This window comes from Anticarsia gemmatalis, chromosome 28 (assembly GCF_050436995.1).
Source record: "Anticarsia gemmatalis isolate Benzon Research Colony breed Stoneville strain chromosome 28, ilAntGemm2 primary, whole genome shotgun sequence".
Taxonomy (NCBI): Eukaryota; Metazoa; Arthropoda; class Insecta; order Lepidoptera; family Erebidae; genus Anticarsia; species Anticarsia gemmatalis.
The window spans coordinates 3,488,611-3,513,420 of record NC_134772.1 but is presented as its reverse complement, the minus strand read 5'-3'; the positions used below and the strand labels follow the sequence as shown (position 1 = coordinate 3,513,420).

General features: G+C 38.2%; 2 protein-coding genes across 2 annotated transcripts; both read left to right on the top strand.

Moving 5' to 3' along the window:
* The first annotated feature begins 416 nt into the window (after positions 1-416).
* On the top strand, positions 417-13,411 carry LOC142984740 (uncharacterized). Its single transcript, XM_076132498.1, has 21 exons — positions 417-421; positions 1,215-1,312; positions 1,884-2,043; positions 3,113-3,247; positions 3,702-3,756; positions 3,852-3,882; positions 4,248-4,332; positions 4,936-5,047; positions 5,493-5,526; positions 5,607-5,682; positions 6,256-6,308; positions 6,704-6,770; positions 7,271-7,323; positions 7,402-7,471; positions 8,722-8,777; positions 9,235-9,298; positions 9,896-9,934; positions 10,009-10,044; positions 10,744-10,824; positions 11,835-11,905; positions 12,562-13,411. Exons 1-21 carry the CDS (start codon positions 417-419, stop codon positions 12,699-12,701), a joined length of 1,521 nt encoding a protein of 506 aa, XP_075988613.1. The 3' UTR covers positions 12,702-13,411.
* A 736-nt stretch (positions 13,412-14,147) lies between these two features.
* Positions 14,148-23,445, top strand: LOC142984900 (CD180 antigen-like). Its single transcript, XM_076132776.1, has 9 exons — positions 14,148-14,678; positions 15,368-15,520; positions 17,712-17,929; positions 18,492-18,689; positions 19,413-19,600; positions 20,389-20,593; positions 21,292-21,476; positions 22,095-22,234; positions 22,653-23,445. The coding sequence occupies exons 1-9, from the start codon at positions 14,591-14,593 to the stop codon at positions 22,775-22,777; spliced, it is 1,500 nt and encodes a 499-aa protein (XP_075988891.1). The 5' UTR covers positions 14,148-14,590; the 3' UTR covers positions 22,778-23,445.
* The last annotated feature ends 1,365 nt before the right edge of the window (positions 23,446-24,810 follow it).

The window sequence follows — 24,810 nt, the reverse complement described above, 5'->3', positions numbered from 1 at the left end:
ATATAACCCGTTAATGTCCCACTGCTGGGCAAGGTTCTCCTCCCGTAATGAGGGAGGGGTTAGGCCTTGAGTCCGCCACGCTGACCAATTGCGGGTTGGGGACGTTGCATGCCCTCAATAGATGTATAAAACAAATTTTAGGCATGCAAGGTTTCCTCACGATGTTTACATATACATTTATAAAATCAAGCCTTCCCATTTGGTACCTGATTTTGTTGCGGAATAATGTGCACACTTGAGTTTATAGGGTTTCAAAAGATTGAGTATGATCAGCTACTTTTGGAGCTGACTGTAGGATCCTAATAACTATAATACCTCAAATTCACTTATATTTAAATGATGTATATTATATTATTCGGACTTATATTATCCATAGATTTCACATATTCTTCTGAAAAAATAATACCAACTTCACAATGAAGTTTGTCATTATTTAAGAAAATACGTCAAAAATATTTTCGTAATAAAATTCTAAATTTCATGTAAAAAATATTGTAAACATGTAGAGGAAAATACCAAAAAAAAAATAACTAATATGGCGTAAGTATTTTACAAAAAATATTATCTATAGTGTCCCATTCAGAATAAATAATAATGTCCTCCTAGCCGATTGGCTACGTCCGGCCTGTTACATTGAAACCAGCCAGCTGTGCAGGACTTTGTTTATAGTGTTGCGCGTCTGTGCACAATACACAGGTACACTCCCTATTCCATCATTCTCATAGTCCGGTGGGACGGATAACCGTCACGACCAGTGAGAGGTTCCTATAAAGCATGCTTTACGTGCTCTCCGAGGTATGGAGGTCTATAACCTCAACTTTGTGCAATTCTCTGAGAATTTCACTTTCACATAGTCACTTAGGGATAATTCTTTAGTCCGACCCGGGATTTTAACTCAAGACCATTTTTTGGGCAATCCCGTAAACCGCGCCGCAGCCGAGTATAGGTGTCACCAAACAACTTCAGCACAAGTGGGTTTTCTAGCAAGGAAACTGAGCGTAGACCCAGTGCAGTAGACTCGGCTCATGCAATGACATTCTGTTGAAATTAAGACTTACAGACTGGATCATAATACTAATCACTCATTTGAACCCAACGAAAATACCAAATAGTGACGTCACTTTGTTGTATTTTTGACTTTTCAAGAGTAGTACTCTATTGTTCAAGTGGTTTGGCGGCACCTATACTAGGTATAATGAATGTTTTGTGTATAGTTGCGAGATATGCGAGCACTGTCAGAACCCTGTGTCAGGGCAGGAGGCGGCGGCGGTCCGCGGCGGATTCAGCTATCATAAGAAATGTCACAAATGCTGTGAGTATACAACCTACATACTACATATTAATCACGCTTGTTGTACCCAAACGTTGGCGCAGAGTGGGTATGAAATACACTCACGTTTTGCCATTATCGTAGTTACGGACATACATACATAATGTCACGCCTTTTCCTTTAACTTCTTTCCTTACAAACTTCCCTTGCGTCATTCACATCTATACGTGTTGTTATACAGGAACAACATTGTGAGTCCCATCTAATAGGGGGCGAGCCTATTGGACACGAACGTTCCATATTAGGGGGTGATGACATCGTAGTTTGCTATAAAATGTACCACAACGTGACAACATTTGAGTAGTGAACTCAATGTATCGATAAAATTAAATATGAGGGTAGATGAACATTCATCCGCGTCATATACACGGAGTCCTGTCATCGCTGCTCCAGTCAGCCTGCGACCACGGCGAACGCAACACGCGCTAGTGTGCGCTTTAATTTCCGTATTCTATTATACGGGGTTATTTGTAAAACATTAACGACTAGATAGTTAAAATCATAAGCAACAATTTTGTTCTCTCTTTTCATCTTATAACCCCGTCTCTCTCAGACGTGTGCAGTGAAACAGACCTGCACAACGCGGAGGTGTTCAAGGGTGTGATCTTCTGTTCCTCATGTGCTCAGAGGATATTCCAAGGTTGTGCCTCCGCGAGGAAGACGAAACAGCAGGTCACCAGTCGAGGGAAGCATTCTAGATCGAGGTCTCGTAGGTAAGTACCAATTAACTAACTATACATTTCTTATATATATTCATTTCTATGGTATTCTATTGGTATTGGTAGGCCACACCCTCGGTTGTGTGCAACTAACAAACCATTGTCTAGGTAAGAGGTCCTCTAGAGTGTTGTCGTTGGGTTGTTATGTCCGACTCATCGGCATGTGGAACAATATTTTGTGCTTCGGGCAAGATTTGTGATGAGGGCCCTTGCTATGAGGACACATTTTGCGGTTTAGAGGGTATGCCCGACCTTCTATCGGAATTTGCACATAGCCCCGCACTCCACCCTGGGTGCTTGTGGATGCATAATGCGCATACGCACCACTCCCATCGTCGTGAGCCGTGGCGATCACATAACGATTCCGATAAGTGTGTTACAGTAGGGAATTACATACAAATAATACTGATGAGCTCGAGTTGATACGGTGACGACCCGTTTCTGAGTTGATACGTGTGCTTACGACCTTAAATCAACTTCAGAGTGGTCGCTTCACAATCAAAATTGCTTTAGATAGTTAATTCTAGCAAAATCAATCATTATTTATGTTTCACAGCACTTTCAGAAATGAATAAATGTTTGAATATTATGAATCTTCGAACCTGTATAACTCGGTTCAAAGCGATCCTACCGGTTTCGTGCCATACTAACTATTGCTTCAAATGGCTAGCTCAATGCACTTTGAAAAAGGCCCAAAAAGGTATGGAGCCTGGATGATCTCCTTTACCTTAATTGAAATAGTATTTTATTTTGTTTCTTGATATAGTAAATCTGAATTATAACACTAAATAAAAGGTTGAATAGATAATCTTTAGAAAAAGATATGTATTTTAGGCTAAAACATCGTAATACGTTCAGAAATTGGATATATAATGCATAGAGTTTTGTGTTGGATAAATCCGACACAGGCGGAATAAGCCCGAATTTCTTTGTCGGATAAATCCGACTCAGGCGGTGAAAAGGTTAAACACCTACTTCTTTGGCATTACGTCCGCCTATATACACTTTAGTATAAGAAGTTTAAAATAAGAAAGTAAATATATTTGTTTGTCTACATTCCCAGGCACCGCGGTAAAAGCAAGCCGCCCAGTCGTCGCGCGGAGCACACGATGAACGGCGTGATAGAACTAGCTCAGCTCGCCGGCTCCACCTCTGACAGTAGCCGGTCCAACGTCACTACAAGCGTTGTCAAGTCTAGGTCAGTACATTACTTAGTATTAAAGTATACTAAAACTACATTTTATTTTCTTTACTTTATTGGTAAATGGGACCATAGGAGAAACACCACGCTTTAATAAAACATTAAGTCCCAATAGGAAGTAATGAGGTAATAAATACTTAATTGAAAAATGTGGGCGAGTTGAGAATATTCTGCTTAATTTGAAGTTGGTTAAGAAACAGCTCCCACAATTTTGGTTACAGTTACCTTGCAGGCATTTTTTAAAGGCACAAACATTTCACAATTAACACAAAGTATGAGATTCCTAGAGAACTAGTGTGGATATCGTACTCGCTCCCGACTTATATAATTTAGACATGGACCGTCCTACCACACATTTATCGTTTAAAGGAAGATCTCTATGTAAGATTAACTGTAAGAGTTACTGAAATAAACATATTTTTGTATTTAGTTTTATTACCTTTGTTTTCAGCAAGCCACCAAGCACTGAAAGACCTATACAAGTCTGCCAAGAAGGCCTAAAGGAAGTAAGTACTTTATATACTATATAACTTCAATAAATCAATGGAGTTATCGGAAACTAACTACAATCTAACATATTTTTTTCCCTATTTAATTTCAGCTGAAAAAATCTCCAAAAAAAGGTAGCACAGGTAAGTTAGAATCGCTTCTTGTTTTATTCAAAAATATTACAATCAACCTGGGTAACTTTGAATCAATTGGGTAACATTGAAAGTTTGCGAAACTAGTTTTGATTATTTTTTCATATGAAACCAACACAATTGATAAAAGTTTATTTTAGTTTTGCAAACTTTTATCAATTGTGTTGGTTTCATATGAAAAAATAATCGAAACTAGTTCATATTCCCACTGTCAATGTTACCCAAATGATTCAAAGTTACCCAGGTTGACCTTACGCATTGAAGCGTTTTGCGAAAGACTGTTTAGTCTATATATTTATTAATTAAAACTTGTACATACAACAATATTCGTTTACACTAAATATTATAATTTTCAGAAATAGGTACCACAACTTATGTTACGCAAGAATTGTTAACACAACAGTTGTTAAACGAGATAAATCCTACAGAAATTATAAAGCGGTAAGTAAATGACGATTAAAAAAAGTAGCCTAAAGTTTCTTGTATAGTATATGTTATTTTATAGAATAGCCGACAAGTGGTTGGGTGTTCAATTAAACTGCCTTTGACTGCCTCCGTGGCGCAGTGGTTTAGGTCGCCACGCCGATACCACTGCAACGGGAGCTCGTGGGTTCGATTTCCACACGGAACAATTATTTGTGCGTTCCACAAGTAATTGTTTCGGGTCTGGTTGTACTTTGTGTCCGTTGTTTGTATGTTAGTAAAAGTCCCCGCGACACAAGAGTAATTCTTAGTGCGGGAGTTGTCTTTTAAAATAAACAACAAACAACAAACCATAGGCAAAACACGGTGATAACTTAAATTAGATATTTTTTGGTTTTCATATAAGAATTATTAATCAGTAACTAGTGGGTCCTCTGAGCACGTATTTTCTTAACATGTGCTATACAGGTCGGAAAAGAATACTGTAGAGAGAAACAATTTTAAATATTGTAGATACTTCAATTCACTAGAATATTAAAAATACACCTGTTTCAAGATTTTTGATAAATGCTTACATGAACCGAGATTCGAAACTTACTTATATAAAATGTATATTTTCAGCAACAAACCCCGGTCCCCTATAATAGTGAGTGTGAAGGCTAACCGCACACCCACCACGTCCCCCGTGTCCCCACCACGACGAAGAAAGCGAAGAGACAACACTCCCTCACCTGTTAGTATAATACATATTAGGTCGGGGAAAAAGTCTTTTCGCATTATAGTATGTATGAACTTGAAATAAAATCTCTCTAGCTTCAAGAACCACAAATGAGTACACGGTTCATTAGATTTCTTTCAGAGAGCTCGTGAGGTACACAAATATCGAGCTTTTTTGTGTAGAGAAAAGATTTTATTTCAAGTACATACATACTATAATGCGAAAAGACTCTTTCCCCGACCGTGTAGGCAAAATGTCTGAAATTTTTCGCCATTTACAATGTAAAAGGGGGCGAGAATATTGCCATAAATCGGGTACGTTCTACGTCAGTCCAATAACATCCAAATTGGTACAGTCGTTTTCACATGGCAGAAGAGCACAAACACACCGTTTACATAATATATATTTTATACTACCTAGTTTCATGATAATATTGTAAATTTTGATTTTTGTATTTCAGGATAAGACAATTTGCAGTGATCTTAGGATAGCAGGTAAAACATCGCTTCACTACACTAACTAAAGGTATATTTAAGTTTGATACTTTTTATAAAATAAATGATATATTTTTCAGAGCTAGGTGCATCTACAGAAATAGCCAACATGGCGTTAAGGAAGAAATCTGAAATGCCTGTCATAATTAAATCGGAGTAAGTTCTCTATTTACTTACTCGATTATTTACTGTATTACTTCTCATAATAGCTGGTGAACTCGCTCTTAAACTCGCGTACCAAAGTATAAGGTAGTCCATTTAGGGCACCCGTTCGAATAGTACCTTGACGAAAAGCATATAGTCCACGAAGGGCATCCATCAATAAATAAATAAATATTGTTGGACAACTCACACACGGTCATTTGATTCCAAACTAAGCAGAGCTTGTACTATGGTAACCAAATAACTGATAAACATACTTATATACTTCTAAATACATACTTATATAGATAAATTGACAACCAGGCTCAGAACAAATACTCGTGTTCATCACACAAAGATTTGTCCCGGGTAGGATTCGAACCCACTACACGCGGCGCTACGGTTGTTGCGGCGAGGTGACCGCTTAAACCACTGCGCCAAACGTGCAGTTGCAATATATGTATTTGGCAGGTGCTATTCAAACGGGTGCTCTAAATGGACTACCTTCAAAATATCACCAGCTATTATGAGAAGACCCTGTAAAAATCTGAATTTATAAAACTAATTGTCCATTTGTATTTTTCACAGAAATCGTTTGAAACAAATCTCATCCAGTCTATCAGTGCTCAATCAAGAATCAGGTATTTAATAATGAATAATAATAATGTAATTTTTGCTGACATCCGGCGGCCAGTTTCATCGAAACTAGCCAACGGTGCAGGACTTTGTTTATAGTGTCTGTGTGTGTGTGTACAATACACAGGTACACTCTCTATTCCTTCACTCTCATAACCCGGTGTGACGGATAACCGACACGACCAGAGAGGCGCAGGACCGACGGCTTTACGTGCTCTCCGATGCAGAGAGATCTACGATCTCAAGTTCACAAATCCGGGAAATCTCTGAGAAAAGCTTTTTTGATCCGACCTAGGATTCGAACCCGGGACCTCTGCGCGACATTCACATACACTTCCGACAGCGCCATAGTGGTAGCAATTCCTATAATATGTATAAATATTATGTTTGTTTGTTACAGATATATCAGGGGACGGTAACGATTGGTCTGACTCAGCATACAGTACCCTCAACCGTTCTGTTCACGCGTAAGTTAAAAATGTATCGTGTTAAATTTATATAGAAACCAAAACTCTCACATTCAATCCTAAAAAGGAAAAAATAACTAACTAATAAATATAGTACTAGAATTAAAAAGGAAAGAACTATAATCAAACAACTTATTATAGTAGAGACTCTTACCCCCGGTTTCTGAGTACATTTAGCGGTAGTTTATCTATTCAATAGCCTTTTTTTGTATGAGTTCAAACGCTATTGAATAGATAAACTACCGATAAATGTACCTTAAAAACCGAGGGTTAGCAGGCACAATTAATCTAGATATATAACAAACAATTCTGTGAATTTGCAGTATCATCAGTTCTAGATGTATCAAACAGGCCACCTGCATAAACCTGCGTTTCACTGTTGTTGCAAACAAACCTCTGTACTAAGTTGCTAGACTGTAGTTCTTTCCAAACAGTCTCAATCCAGTGTTGCTAGCATCTAAAACTTAGACAACTCAACTAGAAATATATTTATTTTGTAGAACGTGTTTGGACAGGCGTTTTGGCAGCGTTTTGAAGCTACCGTACAGATTTTGTAAGTATTATACTTGTAGTAAATATATAAGCTCGAAAATAGAAAAAGTAATTGCGTGTTTTTTTTTCTTCTTTTCAGTCAAAAGAAACATATTAGCTCGAAGCTCTTTAATCAGTGTGTTAATGACAGATGAAAAAGAAAATAAATTGTAAGTACCTTTTCAACAATATAATAATGTCCTCCTAGATGATATTTGGCTACGGCGGCCATTTTCATAAAAACCAGCCAACTGTGCAGGACTTTGTTTATAGTGTCCAAGTGTGTACACAATACACAGATACATAATCCTACTAATATTATAAATGCGAAAGTTTATGAGTATGTATGTATGGATGTTTGTTACTCTTACAAACAAATACTACTGAATCGATTACGATGAAATTTGGTGATGAGCTGAGAACGCAGAATAACACAAGCTACTTTTTATCCCGGAGTTCCCGAGGGATCGGGATTTACACGGGAAGGGTTTCCACGCGGACGAAGTCGCGGGCGGCCTCTAGTATTGTCATATTTTTAGTCAAGTCTTCCACAAACTGCTCTATCGTTCCTGAAATCCTGTCAAAAAAGTACTTAGATTTGTCTTTTAATTTATTACAAATTATATGTGAATTGGTTTATCTCGATCCTTAATTAAGTTAATTATTATTTTGTATGTCTGTTCATTATCTCGGGACTATAGAGTCCCGGACTTTTAGAAGGCGTGCGTGGGGCCGAAGCCAACACGTAGAGGCCCATTTAGACAGCTTTAATATTCAAAAAGTATGTAAGGTGTCACAATCCGGTGACTATCCCTGTCTACACTATAAAGTGCATCCAAGGACAGTCACCGGACTGTGTGGGACTATGGCAAAACTAAAGGGAAAAACTACTTGGGCTATTGGATGAGGTGCTTATGGACCGGGAAACTAGGAAATTACGGGAACTATGGCGCCTGCCGATAACTATGTTAAAAACATGTATAAGTGGCAGACGGAGACTTGCCAACTCACAAACTGGGCCCCCTAAACTAGTCGCTGAAAATGCAACAAGGGGGCAACAGGGACGTGAGCGGCTGAAGGACGGAGAGGCCATGCTGGACGTTAAACTCAGATCATTTGCTCCCTGAGGGTCCGGCATCACTGGCCCACTAGCCACTTACGCTCAGCATCCGTCCTCCGAACAGAGTGGGAGCTCTGCTCTTGCGACTCCACTCTGGACGGCCAATGAAGGCAAGCCAGAGGCGGGGGACCGCTTCCTCGTCAGTTTTCACTCCGACCAGCCAACTAAGGCAAGCCGGAGATGAGGAAGGGTGACTTCCCCCTGGAGCACTCAGGTACCGCGGGGTCGCTACTCCCCGTCACCTCGACTCAAGGTGCCCTGCGGGCTAATTATTATTAATATGAGTATTATTATTTTCAGAAGCTTGAATAAACGAATTAAAATGTTATTCGATCAAGAAATTGCAGAACATCAAGGTACGTATCAATAATTGATATTTATAATTATTCTTTTGTTTCGTACGCACTTAAATAATTATTTTTATATCATCTGGATGTGTATGTACATCAGTAATTATGTTTATTTCAACTTTACGAAGGAAACTTAACTAAAATTAAGCGTTAAGACATTACTTTTAGGAAATCAGGTTTATTGAAAGATTATAGAAGCTATACTCAGGCCTTTACAAATGTGCTCACTACGTCATAATCAAAAGAATCACAGTAATGTGACAATGTGTAGTGAGCAAGAGACTCCGATATAATGACATGACTTAGTTCGCACGTTTGATATGGCCCAAATATAGTCAAATAGCCAATTTTTTTGACATTCAAGTGTCACAAATATGATTTTCTATCTTATTCAGGGCAGGCGATTTCTGTGTGTCTTTTAACCTAACATCTAGTCGCTATAATAACTTATTTTTGTTTCCAGGCCGTGGTATTAGAAGACTCTATTCTACTATCAATCGTAGGAAAGTGCCTTACAAAATGGGATGGTATAATACATTAATTTATCGTCTTTTATTTATTAAATTAATTTATTTAATAGGTAAATAGGGTACTTGACTAAGTTAACGAAAAATTATTAAACTCTTACTCGTAAAAGGTTCATCTGAAATGCTCAGGCTGTGTATTTTTCCCGTGAATAATGTTGAAATTGTAATTATGAAATACTGAAACATTATATTAGGCACTCATTTGATACCAACGAAAATACGAAACTGTGACGTCACTGTCGTGTTTCTATACTAAAATGTGTTTTTGACATTTCATAAAGAGTAGCTGATTTGACTGGTATTCAACTACCCTATTGACTGCCTCCGTGGCGCAGTGGTTTAGGTCGCCACGCCGATACCACTGCAACGGGAGCTCGTGGGTTCGATTCCCACACGGAGCAATTATTTGTGCGATCCACAAATAATTGCTTCGGGTCTGGTTGTGCTTTGTGTCCGTTGTTTGTATGTTTGTAAAAGTCCCCGCGACACAAGAGCAATTCTTAGTGCGGGAGTTGTCTTTAAAAAAAATCTAAAATCTAAATCTAAATCTATTGAAATGCATAAGTTTTTTTACTTATTTTAAGTATTTATTTTCAGGCTGGATTTAGCTGCCAAAGTATCAAAAGCTATGATGAAGTAAGTATTAAACATTAAGTACTTTAAATTTTAACTAACGATTCTGATCTAAACCGTTTTATTTTATTTTACAGCAAGACTAAGCGCCACTCAAATGTTACAAAACATAGGTAAGTACAATAATATTAATTAAATAATATGTACACACGTCATATATGTTATTACTAGCTGACCCGCGCAACTTCGCTTGCGTCACTTAAGAGAGAATGGGTCAGAATTTGCCACGTTTTTGTTACACTTTTACTGTTACTCTGCTCCTATTGGTCGTAGCGTGATGATATAAAATATGCTTTTTTTCACAAAAAATATTCTCAAAATTATTTATATCTCTTATTATAACGAAGTCGCGCTAACGCATATCCGCCATTAAAACAGTTGCCATGACAACGGAATGTTGTTAATTCAATGTCATTATAATATTGGTTATTCGCGACATCGTTCGCCACCTGAATTTTCCCGGGAAATGCGCATTTTCCCGGGGTAAAAAGTAGCCTATGTCCTTTCTCGGGTATCAAAATATATCCATACCAAATTTCATGCAAATTGGTTCAGTAGTTTAGGCGTGATTGAGTAGCAGACAGACAGACAGACAGACAGACAGACAGACAGACAGACAGACAGACAGACAGACAGACAGACAGAGTTACTTTCGCATTTATAATATTAGTATGGATGTCCTTTCTCGGGTATCAAAATATCTCCATACCAAATTTCATGCAAATTCGTTCAGTAGTTTAGGCGTGATTGAGTAGCAGACAGACAGACAGACAGAGTTACTTTCGCATTTATAATATTAGTATGGATTTCAGGTGCAAACACTTCAGGACGTCGCATAGTTACAGATGTATGCGGGCTCAGGCAATGAGATTAGCCGGACCTACGAACAGCGAGTAAGTACACAACTACTATACTTACCTATTCATCATCAGTCTTTCTTCCAACTATGTTGGAGTCGGCTTCCAGTCTCACCGGATGCAGCTGAATACCAGTGTTTTACATGGAGCGACTGCCTATCTGACCTCCACAACCTAGTTACCTGGGTTATAACACGATACCCTTCGGTAAGACTGGTTGTCATATCTGCCTACTAGAAGGGTTATTTAGCTGACGGTGGCTGGCTTGATACAGTTACTTTATTTTAGAAATACACAGAATTCTTAATCTAAATATATATTAGGTAAAAAAAAAGTCGGGGGGAAAAAGTCTTTTCGCATTATTGTATGTATGACTTGTAATAAAATATTTTCTCTACACAAAAAGCTCGATATTTGGGACCTCACGAGCTCACTGAAAGAAACCTAATGAACCGTGTACTCATTTGCGATTCTTGAAGCCAAAGAGATTTTATTACAAGTTCTATCGAAGTCAATAACTCAAAGGTGACTGACTGACATAGTGATCTATCAACGCACAGCACAAATCACTGGACGGATCGGGATGAAATTTGGCATGCAGGTAGATTTTATGACGTAAGCATCCGCTAAGAAAGGATTTTGATCGATTCTACCCCCAAGAGCATGTATTAGGGGATGAAATTTTGTTTGACAATTCCGGCCTAAGTCACAAACCACGCGGATGAAGTCGCGGGCAAAAGGTAGTAATAATAAGGGCACTGTACTCTTACCAAGTAGGGTTGCCAGATGGCCGGGAATTCCGCTATTGTCCCGGAATTTTGCGTGTTGTTCCATTTCTAGTAATTTTACTTTGCTGTCCCGGAATGAAAAAAATGAAATGATGGAATGAAAAAGTTTATACAAAACTACGATACTTCGACGTATTTTGTAGTCTTTCCTACTTAGCGTAGTTTCAGACCAGAAATGTCCAGGAAATGATCAGCCTGAATCTGACAACTATAGCACTAAGTGGTCGGTTTTTAATAACAAAATGGTTTTCTTTATAGATTGTTGTGTGTACGCAATAAAATCAAGAAGTTTATAGTGCCTACGTGTTTCAGGAACTTGGCAAGACGTCGTTAGTATGTTTTACTCATGTATTTACTATATAAAGATACTGGTCTTTGGTGTCTGCCTACCCCATGGGAACAGGGCGTGATTTTATGTTTGTATGTATGTAGGTATGTATGTAAAGATACGAGCTTATACTAGACAGTTAAATACAAAATACTGCATATATACATAATATCACGCCTGTTATATCCGAAGGTGCAGGCAGAGGTGTAAATACACCCACGTTTATCCATTTAGGTCCATTTAATAGGGAGTCTATTGCCATTTATATTATCTTAAGGGTGGGGGTGCCAGTTAATGCCTGGCTGACACTTCGACCATTCCTGATCCTTTGTGTCACCCCCTCCTTCGCTGCTCTAGACGTTGGGGGGCAGAGCAAAACTTATCAGGTTTGCTATGCACCCCGTCGGACGCAGCCTGTAGTCTTCTGGTTTATGGTAACCGCATCCTAGAAGAACCATTATTTTCCTTCCTAAAGCATCACAGACTACAAATCTATTGCCATTTACCGGACACGTTTCTAAACTCCGTACTGCTATTGAAAAATTTTCTTTTACAAATCAGTAAGACCAATAAATTGTTTCTTTTATTCCTCATTGTTCGACCCGAGAATCAAACTTCATGCATGGCAGGTATAGAGTAAAGCATTTTTACTTTCAGTGTGTGATGTAGAAGACACTCAAGCGAACCAACACGTGAACGATGTGCCCCAGCCGTGTGTGATAACACACATTAAACTGCCGGCCTCTTTCAGGAAACTAGGCAAAACTTATACGAAATTCTGGTCTACATTATTATAAATACAGGATTATAGCTGACCCGCGCAACTTCGCTTGCGTCACATAGGAGAGAATGGGTCATAATTTTCTCCGTTCTTGTAACATTTTTCATTGCTACTCCGCACCTACTAGTTGCAGCGTGGTGTTATATAGCCTTAAGCCTTCCTCGATAAATGGTCCATTCAGCTTTATAATATTAGTAAAGATTTGTCTAATATACTCATATATTCGGTTTTGCCGAACGGCTAGGCCGATTACTGCCGAACCGAATGTGTAGCGAGCCTTTAACACCAAAACCTTTGCTGACCTAGATAGCTAATCTTAAGGACCAACTTTTGTTATAAACGAGTTTTTATATAACTCAATACATAACTAAAAAACGGGTTTTCTAATTCTCATTGTACGGTCATATTATCAGCTATCTATTTATCTAGATATATACTAATGTTTATTACTTATCTGGTTAAGGAAAAATATATTTTTCCTTGTAACATCTATTTATTACATTTTGAACTAATACGTTTATAAAATTACGCATTTTTTCCGTATGCGAGACAGATAAGAGAACGCCACTTGGTACGATCCTTACAAACCTCCCTTGCTTCATTCACATCCATACATCTTGTCATACAGGACCGCCGGTTAAGATTTTTATGAACGATTGTACATAATACAAGAATACGATTATTCAAATGTTGTACAAAAATAAATTGTTTATTTATTGTGAAAACTCGTTTTTATTTGTTTTGTTAATAGTTAGAATACTTAGAATAGAAAATTATGTGGCCAGTTTTGTATCTTTAAAGAAATCTGAAATATTTTGATAGACAAAGTTTATGGATTCATATACTACGACAGCCAGTTTAATTGCAAAATAAATAGTCAACTGTGCAGGACTTTGTTTATAGTGTCGCGTGTTTGTACATAACACACAGGTACACTCTCTATTCCTTCACTCTCGGGACGGATAACCGACACGACCAGTGAGAGGTCAGGCGTAGGACCGACGGCTTTACGTGCTCTCCGAGGCACGGTGGTCTACGACCTTAAAAGACTCATTGTATTGCTCATAAATAATGAATATACTTGCGAAGTTTGCATGTAATTGTAATTATTTATATCCTATTACTAAATTATTGGCTGATAAGACCTATCAATCATTTGATTGTAGTCATAATAATGCCTCACGCGAACGATAAAATAAATACGTTTTGACAACCGTTACGTATATTATCTGAGATAAGATACCTCGTCAAAGAGTGGGAATTCGTGTAGAGGTTCTTAAAGAAACAGTTTGGTACCTAAGATTATGAAGTAATCGTCGATTTCACTCTACTTAATACTCCTGTGCCGTAGATGAATTTTATTTATTCACTAGCTGACTCCCGTAACTCCGCCTGCGGCACATAAGAGGGAATGGGTCATAATTTTCCCCGTTTTTGTAACATTTTTTACTGGTACTCAGCTCCTATTGGTCATAGCGTGATGATATATAGCCTTATCTTAATATCTTCCTCCATAACTGGCTATCAAACACTGAATTTTTTTTCAAATCTGACCAGTGGTTCCTGGGATAGCGGTTCGAATTGAAAAAATATTTTTGTGTTGAATAGACCGTTTGTCGAGGAAGGCTTTAGGTTATATAATATCACGCTACAGCCATTAGGAGCGGAGTAGCAACGAAAAATGTTACAAAAACGGGGAAAATTCATTCACCCATTCTTGCTCATCAGATAATAATAAGGCATAATAGTCAATTTTGGTATAATAGAACTTGTACAGTCTGACCAATAACGTAATCTTTTTCCCGGATAATCTCAAGGAAATTTGCCTTTATCTGCAATGAGACGCCATTTTTAAAAATATATCAGTATTTATTTTGTAGAAATAGCGTGAGGACGTTTGACAAGATGTATTTTATTAAGTGTTCAAGTTTGAGTGCGGTTTTAGTGTTGATAGCGTGTTTTAATTTAAGTTTCTCACAGTTAATTGGGCAAGGTAAGTGGTTATTTTATTTATTTAAGTTATGGAAGTATTTAAACTACGTTTACTGTGCGAAAGTAAACGAAATTGCTGGGAGAGGATACTTTAAAGACAAAAGATTTTTTCAGTGATCATTATTTTTGGAAAATATCGAAAAAGCTTTTCTTCGTGTTGTGCGGATTATATTAAAAACAAAAAACTTATTGAAATATTTTTTGTAGTGAATTCGCTGAATCTTTTTCATGGTGAGAGGCTAATTTCTTTTTTTAATTTTCTTAAAGAAACTTTGCGTAAATCCAAATAATGATCATTTTTCCTAACGGTGAAGGGAAACGTCGTGATGAAACCTTACATGACTGAGAGTCTTTGCTACTGATTTAAGGCCTACCCTATCCGGGCGAAGAATTTTTGTTAGCAGTGGGACAATAATGGGTTAAAATATTTAATACTATAGCTTTTACCTGCGACTTCGTCCGCCACCCATTTTTCCATGGGAATGCGTCATTTTCCCGGGGTAAAAAGAAGCCTATGTCCTTTCTCGGGTATCAAAATGTCTCCATACCAAATTTCATGCAAATTGGTTCTGTAGTTTAGGCGTGATTGAGTAACAGACAGACAGACAGACAGAGTTACTTTCGCATTTATAATATTAGTATATTAGTATAATTAGTATATTAGTATATATTAGTATGGATTTATTTCAGGTGTACAGCCTATAGATACAGAGGCGACAGTCACAGAGTCTACAACAGAGACACCCTCTGTCATCATATGTACAGTATGTGCGTGTGAAGACGGTGTTATTAACTGCGCTAACTCTAATATAAGTGTGCCTTTTGAGGAGACGGATTGGGAGGGTAAGTAAATAGAATCATAACTTTTAAACTCTCGCGTTGCATGTTTAATGTATAATAGAATACGGGAATCAACGCGGACACGCATTTTACCTTAAAATGCCTAACTGGCCTGCGACCACGGCGAGTGCAACCTGCGCCGAAACGGTAAAATGCGTGTTCGCGTTAATTCCCGTATTCTATTATACACTAGCTGACCCGCGCAACTTCGCTTGCGTCACATAAGAGGGTCAAATTTTTCCCCGTTTTTGTAACATTTTTTATTGGTACTTTGCTCCTATTGGTCGTAGCGTGATGATATATAGCCTAAAACCTTCCTCGATAAATGGGCTATCTAACACTGAAAGAATTTTTCAAATCGGACCTGTAGTTTCTGAGATTAGCGCGTTCAAACAAACAAACAAACAATCAAACAAACAAACAAACTCTTCAGCTTTATAATATTAGTATAGATTAACTAAAAAATAAGTATGTTAATTAAGCCTTATATACCTTCAATTTCTCTTATTTTAAACACTACTCCCGCACTAAGAATTGCTCTTGTGTCGCGGGGACTTTTACAAACATACAAACAACGGACACAATGTACAACCAGACCCGAATTATGTGTGGATAGCACAAATAATCGTTAAACCGTGTGGGAATCGAACCCACGACCGCGCGACGCAATGGTAGTGGCGTGGCGACCTAAACCACTGCGCCACGGAGGTCATCGTTCCATGCTAATGGTTGATTGTTCTAACCCCAAGGCACTAATGACTTTTCGAAGTTATGTGTGTATTAGAAGTAATTAGAATTGGTTCTAACGGTGAAGGAAAACATCGTGATGCAACCTTGCATGTCTAAAAATTGTTTTAAGCATTTCTTGTCTGCATGTAAAGTCAACCCGCATTTGGCCAGCGTGGTGGACTCAAGGCCTAACCCCTCCCTCGTTTGGGAGGAGACCCTCAGCAGTGGGACATTAAAAAAATATATATATTTAACTGATGTTTTTACGATCCTGCCTGACGTCTACCCTTACCTTACCCAACTACCGCACGAAAAATTACAAATAATCACATACAAATGACATAATTTAATTATTTGGCCTAGCAACGGAAATAGATATGATAAGATATATTACAGACAATTTATCCTCAAACTATGATTCAAGGAGGTGATATTTCATTGCTAAAATTAGAATATTACGATCGTGAAATCGTGAACTTAAAACTAAATTCAACCTATCTGTCCCACTGCTGGGCAAGGGTCTCCTCCCGTAATGAGAGAGGTGTTAGACCTTGAGTCCACCACACTGGCCAAATGAAAGTTGGGGAGCTGTGTGAACTATTATAACTTATTCTTTGTGTTTTCGTACCCAATGGGTTAAAACGGAAATCTATTATTAAGACTCCACTGTCCGTCTGCATATTAGGCTTTATCTCATGAACCGATAGCTAGACAGTTCTTTACATACATTATTCACAAGTTATGTATTTCTGTTTCCGGTATAACACGAATAATTTAAATATTTTAGTGTCTCAAGATTTTTTTCCATTTTTATTGATGAGATATTGAACTTTTTACGGGCGAATCCGACTCGAACTTGACCGGTCTTATAAAGCCTGCTCTTGCACTTATAATATAAATAAATATTCTATGTCAAAGACTTTTATAAACATAAATAATGCACACAAAGCTTTACCACCCGGAACTGCTTATTATGAATCACACAAAATAAATAGACACTTATTATGACTAACCGGAACAAGTAGGTATTTGTGAATCACACTTTTAATCCGTGTGGAAATCGAACTTATCCTTCGATCCTCCATTGTCAAACTAATCTGGTTAGGCTAAAAAGTCATCCCTAAGTTTTGTAGTCAAAAACAGGCACCCATAGACAGTTGCGCTCACCGGTCGGTAAACGATGTGTCATGTGTGAGTTAAGCAAATCTTGGCGAGGTGTTGACCACAATGTTGTTCAAGCCGCCCGAAGGCCTTTGACGTGGCCTAACGACTGTTATATTTATAGACGACGGCCTGGACCGAATTTTACGTGCCCTCCGAAGCACGGAGACGCCCATTTCAAATACGGTCACCCATCTATGGAAGCGCATCAAACGTTGCTTAACCCACAGATCGTTTACCGACCGGTGAGCGCAACTGGCTATGGGCGTTTCAAACTCTATAGTGATATTTGTATAAATTTCAGGTATATCAACATTTCAACCAATCACAGTAGACCTAAGCAACATAGTTCTGATAACTGTCACGAAATTCATCAGGCTGCCTATCCAGGAGTTAAAGTTATCTAACTGTCAGATAGAATCCATACAAGATGGCAGCTTCAACAATCTGGAAGATTTGAAGTCTTTAGACCTTAGTTATAATAAGATAACTACTGAGGATCTGAATTGGAAATGTTTTTTAGTAAGTATCTTTTGAAATTATTATAAAAGAAACTAACTGACCCGCGCAAATTTGCTTGCGTCACATAAGAGAGAATGGGTCATAATTTTCCCCGTTTTGGTTAAATTTTTCGTTACTTCTCCGTCCAATAATTTTTCAATTCGCAACACTAGTTCCTGAGATTAGTGCGTTCAACCAAACAAACTACAATTTTTTGTATAGTTATAGTATAGATTTGCCTGTTTTGTGGTCTACCTATAAGTCACACGTTTGGCGCAGTCGTTAAAGTGATCATTTCGCCGCAATAACCCTAGCGCTGTGCGTGGTGGGTTCGAAATCTTTGTGAGATGAGTACAAGTATTTGTTCTGAGCCTTGTTGTCAATTTATCTTTAAAAGCATGTATTTAGAAGTATATAAGTATGTTTATCAGTTATCTGGTAACCGTAGTACAAGCTCTGCTTAGTTTGGAATCAAATGACCGTGTGTGAGTTATCCAATGATATTTATATTTATAAGTGTCAGCATTTGACCTAAATGAATAAATGATTTGATTTTGACACATCCTATAATTTCTTTTCCCAGGGTCCATTGACTGACGCGGGCCCTAAAAACTTCAAGCAGATGTCATCACTAAGCCTAGCACACAACGACATACACTCTCTACCGCAGGACTTGTTCATGTTCATGCCTCTGTTGACCTCTCTGGACCTGAGCGGGAACCCTCTCGCGGACATCGACCAGGTCTCCATGGCTGCTATATCGGTGCTTACCAATTTAAGGGTAGGTATACTTCTTAATGACCAAAGTGTGTTCGGTAGTGTTGGTAGCGTGGAGGAACGAGGTGATCGTGTTCCTCCAACACAAAGGGAGGATCCTCCGCCCAGGCGAGGTGATCATGCCTGGTGGGCCTAGGCTGCCCCGACTGTTGTAGTCGGGAACTTGTATATATAGTCAATTGCAGTGCAAACTTCGATAGCGCGATTCAGGACTTGTGACGTCAGTCACACTGCGCGTGGTGGTTGGTTGTGCGCTGGTCCCAGTAGATGTCGCTGTATATAGCGATCCGCTACTAGGTAGCAGCTACTTACATCATCAATGATTTATACCAAGAATAAATATTGTTAAAACCATTTGGCGATTAAAAAGAGTGGCCAGGAGTTTCTTGCCAGCTCTTCTCATTGGCCTTACCTTCCGAACTGGCGGTAAATTCACTCTCTGTATGATGAGTCATGAGTGTCAGCACTTGACCTAAATTAATGAATGATTTGATTTTGATTTTTGATTTTAATTGTGTGCTCGTAACTGTTCTTGAGGTACATTTAGCGGTGGTTTATCTATTCAATAGTGTCAAAACTCGTGTAAAAAAACGCTATTGAATAGATAAACTACCGCTACATGTAACTTAGAAACCAAGCATTAGCCATGTCAAAGGCCTTTTGGCTGAACAACTTTGACACTAGGTTGACCACTAACCATACGAACCAAAGAAAAATCTTATTCCAGACTCTAGCCCTAAGTGGTTGTGAGTTGGAGACGTTGCCTGAAGGTCTGCTCCGGCGACAGAGGAAGCTGCGCCGCCTGGACCTGAGCAACAACAGGTTCACTGCTGTACCTGCAGTGTTGCAGGAAGCGCCCAGGCTGGTCTACTTGAACCTGGATAAGAATGCCATACAGGCCATCAATGGGAAGACGTAAGTTTGAAGAACTTTTTTCTACAATAATATGGCAACCGTTGGCGCGGTCATTCTATAGATGGGTGACTGCATAGTGGTATTTAAACTGGGCGTCTCCGTGCTTCGGAGGGCACGTAACAAGTCGGTCCCGGTTGTTATCTACTAAGATAACAGTCGTTTAGCCATGTCAAAGGCCTTTTTGGGTGGCTTGAACAACTTTGACACTAGGTTGAGCACTAACCATACGATAAAAAAAACAAAATATGAATCAGTCTAGCCTTTTTTCCAACTATGTTGAAGTTGGCTTTAAGTCTCACCGCATGAGGCTGAATACCAGTATTTTACACGGAACGTCTGCTTACTGGACCTCCACCACCCAGTTACCTGGGTTATAACACGATACCCTTCGGTAAGACTGGTTATCACACTTTCAAGCTTTTGACTACTGTTGACGACTGTCAAAGATCTTTGAAAATTACACAATTTAACGTGCCTTCCAAAACACTGAGGAACTCGGTACGCATAGTATAATTATGGTCAGAGGTGTGATGTGCATTTCACCGTTTAAAATGTATGTCCCATGTAATGGGGGCGAGACTAAACCGGGCACATTACCAATTTTGTGCTTCTTTGGACGGATTGATGAATGTTTGCTGTGTTGTAAATATTTGTAATTTTGGCCCAAGATGTAATTTGGCCAGCGTGGTGGACTCAAGGCCTGACCCCTTCCTCATTCCAGGAGGAGATCCTTACTCAGCATTGGGACAGTAGTAGGTTAAATTAATATTTTATACATTTTTTTCCAGTTCCCTATCAAACCTAACAAGCCTTGAAGAGCTAAGCATGTGTCGTATGAGTCGTCTGCAGAACATCACGGCGGGTGCCCTGGGGGGTATGAGCAGTCTTGTGATACTCCGTCTGTGCTACAACCCGCGCTTGACCAACCTGCATCCAGAGTTTCTCGTGTCTGAAGATGAGGATGGAGTGAAACAGTGGCCGGATATTAAGGAGGTATGAACTTAGTCAATTGCGTAGTATATAAATAGTACTAGTAGTAGTAATAGTAATAGTAGTAATAGTAGCGAGTATAGAGAATAGTACTAGTAGTAGTAATAGTAGCGAGTATAGAGAATAGTACTAGTAGTAGTAATAGTAGCGAGTATAGAGAATAGTACTAGTAGTAGTAATAGTAGCGAGTATAGAGAATAGTACTAGTAGTAGTAATAGTAGCGAGTATAGAGAATAGTACTAGTAGTAGTAATAGTAGCGACAGATCCGCCATTTAATTTTGTTTTTCTGTTAATTTAAGGAGTTTCGGATACATAAATACTTTAACAGTGTGTTACACGACCCTATTAAGGCGCTTTGAGGCTAGCTGAAATCCTTGCTTTCCCCCAACTTGTTATTTTTTTTACTAACCGAGAACTGGCATGTACAATACAAGTATACAATGCATTCAAAAGAAAAATAGGCGAAATGTATTTTTGTAAACAATTTACTCAAAAAGTATGTAATAGAATTAATTATGTGTTAAAATCTTTTAATTATATACCAGATTATACAAAACCAGACACGGCCTGCAAACCTCGCGAGCGCAAATTAATTTACTATTTATTTACTAGTTCTTGCCAAAGCCACTAGATGGCGTTGTAAGTTACTAGTTCTTAATACCAGCACTAGATGTCATTATTCTAAATTTTCTTTTCCAGTTATACTTAAACAACAACAATCTATCGCGCATCAGTTCTCACACGCTGGACAGCTGGAACGAGCTGGTGACGGGAGACTTCAGCAGCAACCCTTACGACTGCGACTGTAACTGTCAGTGGATGGTGGATGTGCTCACCCCGCTGATGATTAACACGCCGCGTAATAGCACTGTCAATCATATGGTGTAAGTATATAAGTATAGTATTTTTTCGTGACTTGAAAGAATTTCTACAATTTTCCAAGTACCTTTTCAACGGAAGCAGCCCTGTCTCTTAGTGGATGCTGTAGCCTTTTGTTAGGGGGCGGTAGCCGACCCATAATCAAGTAATAAAGAACAAAAGCTTTAAAAATTATATAACTGCTTTGTATAGGGTTTTTGTTAACATTATTTGGGAGTGGTAGTCCATAAAAGGTTAGGTACCTATAAATCTATGTACTAGATGCTCTATTCTACCTCTATAGTGAATATGACTGCTGATCAAAAGGTCTCCGGTTCGATTCCCGGGTCGAACAAAGTACTATTGTTTCTTTCAGGAGAGTAACGTGCCCGGTATATGGCAATAAGCTTGCTCCGTATTGTTAATAGCTAAACGTGAGTGTATTTCAGATACCGCTGTCAACACCTTCGGGCATAACACTTGTAATGTTATGTATGTATGTATGTGTTAGTTTAGACTCCAGATCTCCCACAAATTACAAATGTAACAGAAAAAAAGGACTACGAAAATCGACCATTATGTACCATGTTATGTAATTTGTGGAGATAAATAAATCATTTATTATTATTATATTTGTTTTCCAGTTGCATGGAGCCCAGCGACGCCAGAGGACTGACATTCTGGCAGCTGAACGATGATTCAAAGACGTTGATCTGCACTGAGTCTGAGAGTCTCACAGATCTGCCCGTCTCTAACCTCGCTATACTGTTAGGCGTTATGATAGGTACGTTTAAATATGCGTAAGGCAAGGAAATTACTTTTACTTAAGTTTTTTAAACTATCGCAACTTGTACTCATATTTATAACCGTATTAAAAAAACATTACTGCCCCACTCGCCTGTCACCGCAATGAATGTGCTATGTCTTGAGTCTACAATAGTGACCAAGTGCGGGTTAAGGTCTTTGCATACCATTAAGAACTGTGTTCACGAATTGTTCAGGTATGCAAGGTTTCATCACAATATTTTCCTTAGCCGTTTAAGTTTAAGATAATTATTTCTAATACACACATAACTTCGAAAAGCCATTGGTATGTTGCCTCGGGTTTGACCGTCAACCATTTGCGTGGGAAGTACCAACTTATGCCACTCGGCTGTCACTGCTAATATATTAGTTAATGAATATTTTTGTATCCTTTTCAGGTATAATAGTAACATTTCCATTAGTACTAGTCCTAGTATTATTATGGAGAAAGGGGTATTTCGCGAAGTGTAGACGTGAAAAACGATACCCTGGAGATTCTGATGAGGAGCACGAAGACTTTTAAATTTAAGAGGATATACAGCGCAGTTGCGGGTCGTGTGCTGACTGTGGGTCTAAGAGCCCTGCATCACTAGGACGCCATGGCGACGTCGCTGGCCACATATCCAAGCAGTTAATATTAAAATGTATGTCACCTAACTCACGTGGCGACGGTGTGGCAACGTGACATTTCAATATTAACTGCTTGGATACGTAGCCGGCGACGCCGCCATGGCGTCTTAGTGAGGCAGGCCTCTAATACGGGTCCAATGCGTCTAATCAAGCAATGAGTCTGACTTGTTGAAAGAGTATACAATATATTATGTTCGCTGTGCGAATACTGTTTGTCTAAATAAGTTATTAATTATAAATAATGAGTTCCTAATTATATGAATATGTTATTTTATTCAAATTTTATTTCTGTGTTATAGTTCTAAGACTGGACGTAAAATTTATATTAGAATGTATTTACAAGTATATAAGTATGTTTATCAGTTGTCTGATACAAGCTGAGCTAAGTTTGCAATCAGATGACCGCGTGTGAGTTATCCAAGTACATTTTTATTTAGTTTTCTACTTTTAGTTTATCATTCACAATGGGACAAATAAGGATAAGGTAACCGATGCTCATCAACAATCGGCATTCTTCATCGGCTTAGGCTTATTCCGTGTCTATTTATATGGGGAAACCCTTCGAACAGTTTTTTTACTATAAGTATGTTATTGATAAGATGTATTTTATCAATAAAAGATATTAAGTAATGAAAATGATATAAAAAAGGTAGTTTCCTTATAAACACATCAACACACAACTTATGTTTTGTTATTTACAGTGTTTAATCTCTTAAAATAGGGAGCTATTACTATGCAACGAGGCTTATTTCCTTCAACGTATAGAGAGGTTTTTACTCATGTAAAATACAACAATTTGAATTATTCATTACCGAAGTATTAATAATTTACTTCATCAACCTTTTTTTGATTAACAAATTTTCACAGCCTATACGTAATCAACTCGAGTAAAGTTCGTTCACCTGGCTCACGAGTCATATGATATTTCAATCTCAATGAGAAAGAATGCTTCTACAATAAAGCCTCTCTTTCCTTGCGAATTTATTGGCAACACTGTTTGATGTAGGTACTTTGATCTATCCTGCCAGTGCCGCCCGAACCTGTGGCCTTTACACACTCACCGGTGCATTCCGCGCGCTAAATATTAACCATTCATAAACATATAAACCTATTTTAGTTAAAAAAACTACTATAATATGTTTTCTCTTTTGCATTTCGCTAAGGAGTGAAAGAAACAAAACTCTTTATAAGCCTTTCATAAATAATATATTTTTATGAATAAGAGGGTAAATATTTAAGTTAACTTTACGCAAAAAGGACGCTTATTTATGGATTTCGATTTAGTTTTTAGTGTAATTAAATAGTTACATTTACGGTTTTTGTGTACTAAAGAAAACATTTTAATAATAAATGTTTAACTACCCGCCATAGTGTGATAGTTTAACATTATTAGGTAGTGAGTGTTTGTGTTGTTTTCACGGTGCCTAATATACCGTATTAGTTCCTTGGATTCGGCCGGAGATTTGTTATTAGGGTGCGCTAATATGCAAACGATTAGAACTTAATATCCGTTAAAATGGCATATTAAACACGTAAAAATTTAAACATTGTTTGTTGCTTTTCCAAGCACTCGAAGTGATTAGTGATGATTAATAAGTAACAATACCTAAGTGATAATAACTCGTAAGTGGGTAGTTATGTTTTCACCGCACGAAGTGTCAGTGACGTCACAGGAGACGCGCCGGCGCCGATAGCGAGCCTTGCGACGTTCCCGCTCCAGCGTACACGTAAGTTATAGTTTGTAATTATGGCGGGGTGATACGTATGAAATGCATATTTATACGAATAAGTTTAGAAAGAGTGATTGAAGAGAAAGGAAGGTGTATTAGAGAATCACTAACAATTTCAGGATTTCTAACGCGAAGTCGAAACGTTATTTGGTTATAACGTAAAGTAATCGTTATTTTAGCTTATATTGCAAACGCT

Excerpts from the sequence above, each read along its gene's own strand:
- LOC142984740 (XM_076132498.1), top strand. Across the intron at positions 1,313-1,883 it reads TAAGAAATGTCACAAATGCT|ACGTGTGCAGTGAAACAGAC; the intron begins GTGAGTATACAA and ends CGTCTCTCTCAG. Across the intron at positions 3,757-3,851 it reads GCCAAGAAGGCCTAAAGGAA|CTGAAAAAATCTCCAAAAAA; the intron begins GTAAGTACTTTA and ends ATTTAATTTCAG.
- LOC142984900 (XM_076132776.1), top strand. The coding sequence starts at position 14,591 with ATGTATTTTATTAAGTGTTCAAGTTTGAGTGCGGTTTTAGTGTTGATA. Across the intron at positions 15,521-17,711 it reads TGAGGAGACGGATTGGGAGG|GTATATCAACATTTCAACCA; the intron begins GTAAGTAAATAG and ends TATAAATTTCAG. Across the intron at positions 17,930-18,491 it reads TGAATTGGAAATGTTTTTTA|GGTCCATTGACTGACGCGGG; the intron begins GTAAGTATCTTT and ends TTCTTTTCCCAG.